Raw genomic sequence first — 10,791 nt, 5'->3', positions numbered from 1 at the left:
TCAAAGATGGCAAATGGGAAGACCTCCCCACTAAAATCCATACAAGAAAAGTCAACCAATCAAAAACTCTAATAGTCGCAAATACACACTTGCACACTTACACTCATGGCAGCCCAAAACCAATTCCTCTCAATATTATCTCTAAACACAAATGGCTTAAACTCACCAATCAAAAGGCATAGATTAACGGAATGGATCATCAAACAGCACCCAACTATATGTTGCCTACAAGAGACACATCTAACCAGAAAATCCTGTAAGAAATTTAAAGTGAAAGGATGGAAAAAGACATTTCATGCCAATGGACAAGAAAAAAAGGCTGGCGTAGCTGTTCTAATCTCAGATGACCTAGACTTCAAGCTGACAGACATCAAAAAGGACAGAGAAGGACATTATATATTGGTGAAGGGACTGATCCATCAAGAAGTAATTACAATCGTGAACATATATGCACCTAATTCCAATGCGCCTAACTTTGTGAAGCAACTACTTACAGACTTAAGGGGAGACATAGATACACACACAATAATAGTGGGCGATCTTAACACCCCGCTAACAACTATAGACAGATCAACAAAACAAAAACTCAACAAAGAAACAACAGAGCTCGTACAAACATTAGAACAACTGGACTTGGTAGACATTTATAGAATTTTTTATCCAAGACCACAGATTATACATTTTTTTCAGCAGTGCATGGCACCTTCTCCAGGATCGACCACATGATAGGACACAAAGCAAATCTAAATAACTTCAAAAAGATAGGAATCATACCATGTACACTCTCAGACCACCACGGAATGAAACTGGAAATCAGCAATTCAAAATGCCCAAGGAAATATAGAAACTCTTGGAGGTTGAACAATATGCTATTGAACGAACAATGGGTCAGGGAAGAAATTAAAGATGAGATCAAAAAATTTATGGAAACCAATGAAAACTCTGATACAACATTCCAAAACTTGTGGGACACTGCCAAAGCAGTGCTACGGGGTAAACTCATCACAATTGGAGCTCATGTCAAGGCCCAAGAGAGGCGCCAAATACAGGAACTAACCACACACCTCCAGGAATTGGAAAAGCAGCAGCAGATGAGCCCCACACACAACAGGAAACAAGAAATCATCAAAACAAGGGAGGAAATCAACCAGATAGAAATAAAAAAAACCATACACAAAATCAACAAATCAAAAAGCTGGTTTTTTGAAAAGATAAACAAAATAGACACCCCGCTGGCCCGACTGACAATGAAAAAACAAGAGAAAGCAAGAATTAAAAGCATCAAAGATGAAAAAGGCAACATAACAACAGACATTACAACCATTAAGAACATAATCAGAAATTACTACAAAGCACTGTACTCCAACAAATCAGAAGACCACCAAGAAATAGAAAAGTTCTTAGACTCACACAACCTGCCAAAACTTAGCCCAGAGGCAACAATCAACCTGAACAAACCCATAACTGAAGCAGAGATTGAATCAGTGATTAAAGACCTCCCAACAAAGAAAAGCCCAGGCCCAGACGGCTTAAATCCAGAATTCTACAAAACATTCCGAACAGAACTAACCCCAATCCTCTACAAACTCTTCAAAACAATAGAAAAGGAAGCAACCCTTCCAAACTCATTCTATGAAGCCAACATTACCTTAATCCCAAAACCGGACAGAGATCCTACAGAGAAAGAAAACTACAGACCTATCTCTTTGATGAACATTGATGCTAAGATTCTCAACAAAATCCTAGCCAACAGAATTCAAAAACACATCAGACAGATCATTCATCCAGATCAAGTAGGATTCATCCCTGGAATGCAGGGATGGTTCAACATTCGGAAATCCATAAATGTGGTACACCACATCCAAAAACTGAAAAACAAGAATCACATGATAGTATCAATAGATGCAGAAAAAGCTTTCGACAAAATCCAGCACAACTTCCTGCTAAAGACCCTAACCAAGGTAGGCATAGATGGAAAAATCCACAACATAATCAAAGCAATATATGCAAAACCCAATGCCAGCATCATACTGAATGGAGAAAAACTGAAACCCTTCCCACTGAGATCTGGAACAAGACAGGGATGTCCGCTTTCTCCACTGCTATTCAACATAGTTCTAGAGGTACTCGCTGAGGCCATAAGACAAGAAAAAGAAATCAAAGGAATCCAAATGGGAAATGAAGAAGTCAAGCTTTCACTATATGCAGATGACATGATTCTTTATATGGAAGAGCCAAAAGGCTCAACACAGAGACTACTAGAACTTATACGAGAGTTCGGTAGAGTGGCAGGGTACAAAATTAATGAACAAAAATCAACAGCCATAGTGTATGCTAACAGCCCCAAGTTGGAAAAAGATCTAACCAGCAAGATACCATTCAAAGTAACAAAGGAAAGCATGAAGTATCTGGGAATTAACCTAACCAAAAATGTTGGAGACCTATTTGAGGAAAACTACAAACTACTTAAAAAAGAAATTGAACAAGATCTAGAAAGATGGAGTAACATCCCATGCTCCTGGATAGGTAAAATCAATATCATTAAAATGTCTATACTGCCAAAGGCAATATATACATTCAACGCAATCCCAATCAAATTGCCCAAAACATTCTTCACAGATCTGGAAACAATGATTCAAAGGTTCATCTGGAAACACAAAAAACCACGAATAGCTAGAACCATTCTCAAGAACAGGAAGTTAGCAGAGGGAATGACAGTTCCGGACCTCTGGACATACTATAGGGCAGTGGTTATCAAAACAGCCTGGTACTGGCAAAAAAAATAGAGAAGAAGATCAATGGAGCAGAATAGAAACACCAGATGGGAACCCACACAAATACAGCCAAATAATCTTTGACAAAAAGACAAACAACAACCAAGGCAAATGGGAAGGTCTGTTCAATAAATGCTGTTGGGACAACTGGTTGATAGCCTGCAGAAACAAAAAGATAGACCCACATCTCTCACCATATACTAAGATCAAATCCAAATGGATAAAAGATTTAAACCTACATCCAGAAACCTTCAAACGTTTGGAAGAAAATGTTGGAAACACACTGCAACACTTAGGGGTAGGCCCTCACTTCCTAAAAAAGACTCCAGATGCAGTAGAAATCAAGACCAAAATAAACAATTGGGACCTCATCAAACTAAGAAGCTTCTGTACAGCTAGAGAAACAATCAACAAAGTAAAAAGGCAACCCACAGAATGGGAGAAGATCTTCGCACACGACTTAGGTGATAGAGGGCTGATCTCCAGAATATACAAAGAGCTACAAAACAACCAAAATGTCAAAACAAACAAGCCACTCAAGAAATGGGCACGGGAAATGGGCAAACACTTCACAAAGGAACAAACCCAAATGGGAAATAAACATATGAAAAAATGCTCAAGTTCCCTGGCAATAAGGGAAATCCAAATTAAAACATCAATGAGGTACCACCTAACGCCAGTAAGACTGGCCCACATGAATAAAAGCACCAACAACACTTGTTGGCGAGGTTGCGGGGAAAAGGGAACCCTACTCCACTGCTGGTGGGGCTGCAGGCTGGTACAGCCTCTATGGAAATCAGTATGGAGAACATTCAAACAACTCAAATTCAACATACCGTATGACCCAGCAATAGCACTCCTAGGAATATATCCAGAACACTTGTTTTATGAGAAACCAACATGCACTCCTATGTTCATAGCAGCACAATCAGTAATTGCAAAAACATGGAAACAGCCAAAATGCCCATCAACAGAGGATTGGATACGAAAGCTATGGTTCATCTACTCCATGGAATACTACTCAGCTATTAAAAAAAACAAAATGCAGTTCTTTGTGGCCAAATGGGCCAAACTGGAAACCATAATGCTAAGGGAAATGAGCCAATCCCAAAAGGTTAAATACCACATGTTTGCCTTAATTTGATATGATGTTATGTATAACAAGTTATGTTATGAATGTTATATGTTGTGTATAAACCAAAATTGAAATGTCAATGAGGTGGTCACAGAAGGTGGATAAGAAATCACATTTACTTTTAACATATTGGTTACTCATTACTATGTCAATTAATTCCATAATGATGTAAATTTTTGCTGATGGTATGTTGGAGCTTTTAATTGATCGGGATGGTACTCTGCTGGCTCTGTCTTCAGACCAGAGAGGGTATACCTAAGAAGCCGTTGAACTTGACTAGACAATAAGATGCTGGACTCTATGTTTGGTATATGCTTGCAATGGGGGAATCTCAACTGAACTTGAACTGTGGTTATGCAACAAGGTGGAGGAATCCACCATGGTGGGAGGGTTTGGGGAGGGGTGGGGAGAATCCCAGTACCTATGAAACTGTGTCACATAATACAATGTAATTAATGAATTTAAAATAAAATTTAAAAAAAAATTTAATTAATCACTGCCAATTATTGAAATTGTTGATGCTGTTTCAAGGAAGCCTTCCTCGCACTGTCCTCTGTAACGCACTATTCTTGCCCAGGGAAGATGATGGATTTTGTGTCCCCAGCCATTGTGTCTGGTTCCTGTCTTGACATTACTTAGCACAATAGGAGCCACTAAGGAGACTAGGAACAAGCAAGACCAATTCCTAACTCCCTCTCCCCACCTTCTCTTGCAGGTGTAGCCCTGCAGCCCACCACATACTTCCAAGACATGCTTTCAAACACACCTTCAGTAAGTTGTCTGTTTACTTCTCAGCTTGATTTACATTGTATTGTAGGGGCTTTATGATGTTTCATAAACTCAAATGAAAAAGCAAGAGGGAAAGAAGGTAAAATTGTCATAACTAATACATTGGGGCGGTTAAAGCTGTGAAACTTTCCCCATTTTCTGATGCCATAGACAGACATTATTTACATGATTCAGTTTTTTTTTCTTTATGTTTGACAATCATCACATGGTTAATTAGGGCACAAGGGTTCAAGGGCTATAGAAAAGTGTGTAAGACTATCATTTCCACTTTCTCTCTTTTTTTCTGTATCTGGGGTAAATGTGGAGATAAAGGGAGAAGCCCCACCCAGCCTCCCACTTATCCCAGGTCCTCAATGTACATGATTCAGTTTGAAACTAAAATTGTTAATTACTGTGGGATATCAAATTTGAAATGATTTTTGTAGACCTTATACATGATACAATCAAAATGACTGAGCACCAACCTGACAATAAATGCTCAAGCATTTGATTTGGAGTAGTAAGAATTTCCACATACATATATTCATTATTCATTTTTTTTGCCTTTTTTGGAATGGCTGAAACAGTGTGATGGCTAATAACATTTGGAGGGTATAGTATATTCATGAGCTGCTACAGGAATATGTGGAGAATGAAATACGCTACATTTTTTGTTAAATATTTAAATAAATCCTATTTATTTACTTATTTAAAAGACTGGGTTACAGAAAGAGGAGAGAGAGAGCTATCTGCTATATGCCGGTTGTATCTCCAAGTGGTTCCAATGTCAGGGCTGGGCCATGTCAAAGAGAAGAACCAGGAGGTCCAACTGAGTGTCCCACCCAAATACTTGAGCCATCTCCTACTGTTTCCAATGTATGTTAGCTTAGAACTGGATTGGAAATGGGGCTAATGGTAGCTTAATGTGCTGTACCATAATACCATTTCCTACTGCAGGGTGCTTTCTTTTCCTTCAGGATTTTTTAATTTGTAAAGCAGAGCTACTGAGAAAGAGAGAGAGATGGAGATAGATCTGCCATCTGCTGGTTCACTCCTCAATAATTGGAATGGCCAGAGGTAAGCAAGTCTGAAGCCATGAGCCAGGAGTTTTGTCCATGTCTGTGACTTGGTTACAGGAACCCAAGTGCTTGATCCATCCTCCACTTCCTTTCCAGGCCTGTTATCAGAGAGTTGGGTCAGAAGTGGAGCATCCAGGCTTTGAACCATTGCCCATGTGGGATGTCAGTGGCTTTATCTACTAAACCACAGAGCTCTCCTTTGTGGCATTATGTTTGCTTTCTATTTGAATGCAGAGCAGTAGAAAAAAGGTGAGAGAGAGATAGAGATCTTCCATCTGTTACTTTATTCCCCACATGGCTACAATGGCAAGAGTCAAGGCAAGCCAAAGCCAGGAGCCACTTCAGACCTCACTCATGGGCAGAGGTGTTGAAGGAGTTGAGCCATCCTTTGTTGTTTTCCCAGGGCAAAAGCAGGAAATTGAATTGAAAGTGGAACATGGTACCCAGCACTATAGCCCAGTGGCTAAAGTCCTTGCCTTGCCTTGCCTTGCAGGAGCCATGATCCAATATGGTCACCAATTGGTGTCCCAGCGGTCCCACTTCCCATCAGCTTCCCTGAGTTTGGCCTGGGAAAGCAGTGAATGTCTGCCTAAGGCCTTGGGTCTGCACCTACATGGGAGACCCAGAAGAAGCTCCTGCATCCACTCCGCTCCAGCCATTAACTTCTACTTGGGAATGAACCACAGGATGGAAGATCTTTCTGACTCTCCTTCTCTCTGTAAAATCTGACTTTTCAATAAAAATAAATAAATCTTTTATAAAAAATAAATTAAAAAGGAACACCCAGGTTATGAACCGCACTCGTATGGGAAGCTCGGTCCACAATGCCACAGTTCTTTCCACAGATACTGGCAACTTTAAAAGGAAACAGATTCAGACCGTGAAAACACGTGCTCCCTGCTTCTTTCACGTGATACCCCATACTGGTTCCAACATTGTGAGAATGTAAACATGCTGTCCTTGAGTACCATATTTCGTATTAGTTTCATCATTTTACACTTGCATAAGAAATGCCTAATTTTAGTTTTTCTTTGTGAACATTTGTTTATGAAGGACATTGCAATGGATATAAAGTGGCATTGATTATGGTTGCAATTTTCAATCACTTAATGGTAAATCATCCTAAAAATCTGCTTGTGCTAATTAGCCATTTCTCATAAACTTGTTTTCCTTTTCACTCCTTATGGGAGTCTTGCAAAAGGGTTTCATTTAATACTATTTTTAATATTTTCTTTTTTACCCATTTTAGTTTTTACCGCTTAGTCTTTTAAAATTTTTATTTAACAATCATATTCTTATATTGCAGTGCACAATTGTTTCTTTTGAAACTGATGAACAAATTAAATGGAGATTGTCCTGTAACTCTATCATCCATTGACCTTATTAACTTTTTCACAGTCCCAAATATACTTAATATTGCCTAAACAATTCTTAAAACCAGCCCACAGTGAATGTGCTATATATAATGTGTGAATAGAAGCGATTTTGATGATTACAAAACCAAATTGTAATGCCATTGTTAAGATACAATTTGTCAAGTATATTTTCTGATTTTCCTTCTGAATTTTTTCTCTAGGAGAATTTAGAATATTATTTCTAACTTAATTCTATGTGATCAGAGAACAAATTTCTAACTTAATTTCATGTAATCAGAGAAGCTACCTAATGATTTAAATATTTTGCCTTTTAGATCTTCTAGTCTTCATTTGTTTTAAAATATTGTTATTTACTTTTTATTGGAAAGTCAGATAATAGAAGGAGATACAGAGAGAAAGATTCTTTGTTCACTGGTTCAATCCCCATGTAACTGCAACAGCCAGAGCTGAACTGATCTGAATCCAGAAGCTTATTCTGGGTCTCCCATGTGGATACAGGATCCCAAGTTTTGGGGCCGTCTTGAACTGGTCTCCCTTGCCTACCATTATCACCCTGGCCCCAATGATTATACTTTTGACTTATAGTTAAGCATATGTTTTGTCATAGTTCCACAGAGTGAAGTAAAAATATTGTCATTTATGTTTGTAAATGATATTTTTATCAGTTTTTCAGTTACTATAAAATGAATACAAACTTTTTAACACTATTTGTAATTTTTTCATTTCTTATGTGTACTTTGTGTCATGTCTTTTAAGCCTTTGTTTTCAGACACATTTGCTTCATAATTGTGTCATTCTGAGGCATCGTCTGTTATGACATAGTGTTTCTATCTAGTGTGCATACATACATACACATACATACATTTGTATGTAGTGAGCAAATTTTACATATATCAAAAATGCAGATTTTAGTTTGTTTTCCTTTTCTACCGTTTCCTGCCTGCATTAACTATTCATCTTCCTCTCTACTTTTTACAACAGCATACTTTGATTTCATTTCAGATTCACAATTATAACACTCCATTAGATAAATATATCAAGACATGCAAAGTAGATAATAATATTAACAAAGAACAAAAACCTACTTTCTGTTCCTCAAGAGCTTAAACAAAGGATATATAAAATACTGACCGTCCAGAACATTACTCTCACATGGGTTACATTTTTTGGTATTAATGATTAAAGACTAGAGATATTGTTGAAGACTGTATATATTTCTGGCAAATATGATATCCAGTGCCTTCAACAGTTAATAAGAATCAGAGTCATTACAGAGAACAATGCCGTGTAAGATATTTTCATTTTCATTTTACTTTGTGATGTTTTATAGATTGTAAATTCAGCTGTACCCATTCAAGTGGCAACTTAAACATATATAGAATGCACTGTCAGTCTTTCTATGTAGTGATCCAGGACTGAGGAGACATGTGTGTTTCTAGGTGTTGTTGTCATTCGAAGACGTGGCTGTGGACCTCACCCAGGAGGAATGGCAGCACATGAACAATGCTCAGAAAACTCTGTACAAGGATGTGATGCTTGAAACCTATAGCCATCTGCTGTCCTTGGGTGAGTGAAATTCTGTCATGCCCAAGCAGAATATCTTCTGTAGAGTTGACAAACTAAAGAGTTTTGAAAGTTTAGGACTTGATAGGACTAGTATTTGAAGCTGTAAAGAACTTGAACATCTACCTGTCAGAAAATTCCTGAGACCACTTGTGACAAAAATCCTGGAACCACGCTTTTCTCCTTGAAGTCCCCAAATTAGTGCTTTCACAGTCTGCATTATTTCGCATTAACAGGGTTCTGCATTGCAAAGCCTGATGTGATCTTCAAGTTGGAACAAGAATCAGTGCATCGGACAGGGGAAAACTCTGTAAACCAGGGTGTTCCAGGTAGGTCAGCAAAGAAGGCGGGGAGGATGGTAACATAGTTCAGTACATGTTGGCTGGGAAAGTTTCTTCCCAAAGGACAGCTAGTGTCATGCATGAGACACAGCATTCTATAGTCTGCATGTGCAGGTTTATTCTAACAGTGCCTTCAACTGTTAAAATTTGCCAGCTTAAGGTAAATTATGTGCAACTACATATTGATCTTTTACATGATCCGAACCACTTGAGTCATCATCTGCCACCTCCCAGGATATGTTTTCAGGAAGTTGTATTGGAAACAGAGTAGCCAAGATGAGACAAACTGGCTCTATTATGGGATGTAAGACATTCCAAGCATTAGTTAGAATTTCTGTACCACATTTTCTGCTCTACCACCATCAATTTAAAATAAAAAATTCCAAGTAATTGAAAATTACCAAAAAAAAGCTGTTAATGTATTGAATGTACACATTTTACTGATGTTAAAGTCTTCTGTATCTAGAATGGCAAGAAACCTCATCAGCTTTACTTGAGCATTTGAACAGAAATACTTAGTTGTGATTCATGGATATGGTTACTCTTTTTTCCTCATTTCAGAGTCCTACAAAAAGAATGAGCCCCTTGAAGCTAATCAGGAAAGTAAAGAAATCATTTTCAGGCAAGTTGTAAAAACAAAAAGTATATAACAACTCAAAAAGGAGTCGCATTACATAGATGCCTAATTTTAGCTCTGGCCATACTTGAAACATGCTATGAAAGGGAAAGGGTACCAAAAAACTTGAGAACCATAATTTCTTTCTTTGTTTTCATTGCACCCAGAACTAGGCATTGGCTGGGGTTGGGTGGATCGGCCCATGTTTATTCTTAGCCATCTGGTGCCAAGATTCATTTCCATAGTTTCAGTCCCATTTGACAAAAGGCATACCAACCTTGTGAAGTCTTCTCTTTGCTGAGTCAAGTCACATGGTTCTGGTCTAAGACCCAGATATCTTACTCATCTTCTATGTTGGGAAGCAGGGCAAATGTACACAGGAAAGCTCTGTCGTGCTTTCTGCAGCTTAGCATTGAAGCAGAAACTGGGATTCAGTTGCAGACAGGACTTTTACTCTAAAAGAGACCCGGTGTATTTAGAATAGGAAAGGGCCAAACCACTTCCCAGAAGAGAGCTCAGAAATGAGGTGCTTCTTGAATGGCAAGAGGAAAAGAACATGATTTATTTCAAAATGTGTCTTTTTCCTAGGAATCCTGATGCAACGACATTTGGAAAAAGGCATGCCTCTAATGTACCTGAGAATGGGAAAGCTTTTCATCAGAAGTCATGCCTAATCAAACATCACAAAATCCACACATGGGAAAAACCTTAAGAATGTAGCAAGTGTGGAAAAGCCTTTTGCCACAAGTTAGCTCTCATTACACATCAGAGAATCCACACAAGGGGAAAGCCATATGACTGTAGTGAGTGTCCAAAAGCCTTTTGCCAGCAGTCATCTCTCATTAAACATCAAAGAATCCACACAGGGGAAAATCTTCATGAATGTAGTCAGTGTAAGAAAGCTTTCTGCCAGCGGTCATCTCTCATTAAACATCGGAGAATCCACACAGGGGAAAAACCTTATGAATGTAGTGAGTGTCCAAAAGCCTTTTCTGACCCATCATCTCTCATTAGACATCAGAGAATCCACACAGGGGAAAATCTTTATGAATGTAGTGACTGTGGGAAAGGTTTTAACAGGATATTATATCTAACTGTACATCAGAGAATACACACAGGGGAAAAACCTTATGAATGTA

General features: G+C 38.4%; 1 protein-coding gene across 1 annotated transcript; it reads left to right on the top strand.

Moving 5' to 3' along the window:
* Nucleotides 1-4,624: 4,624 nt before the first annotated feature.
* On the top strand, nt 4,625-9,658 carry LOC131479413 (KRAB domain-containing protein 4-like; the record flags this gene model as incomplete). Its single annotated transcript, XM_058659924.1, has 4 exons — nt 4,625-4,680; nt 8,572-8,698; nt 8,932-9,024; nt 9,598-9,658. Coding segments are annotated over 4 exons (337 nt in total), but the record flags the coding sequence as incomplete, so codon positions are not given.
* Nucleotides 9,659-10,791: the final 1,133 nt, after the last annotated feature.

Source organism: Ochotona princeps, unplaced genomic scaffold (genome assembly GCF_030435755.1).
Source record: "Ochotona princeps isolate mOchPri1 unplaced genomic scaffold, mOchPri1.hap1 HAP1_SCAFFOLD_375, whole genome shotgun sequence".
Classification (NCBI taxonomy): Eukaryota; Metazoa; Chordata; class Mammalia; order Lagomorpha; family Ochotonidae; genus Ochotona; species Ochotona princeps.
Note: the sequence above shows the minus strand (reverse complement) of the source record. Positions and strands in the feature narration are given on the sequence as shown.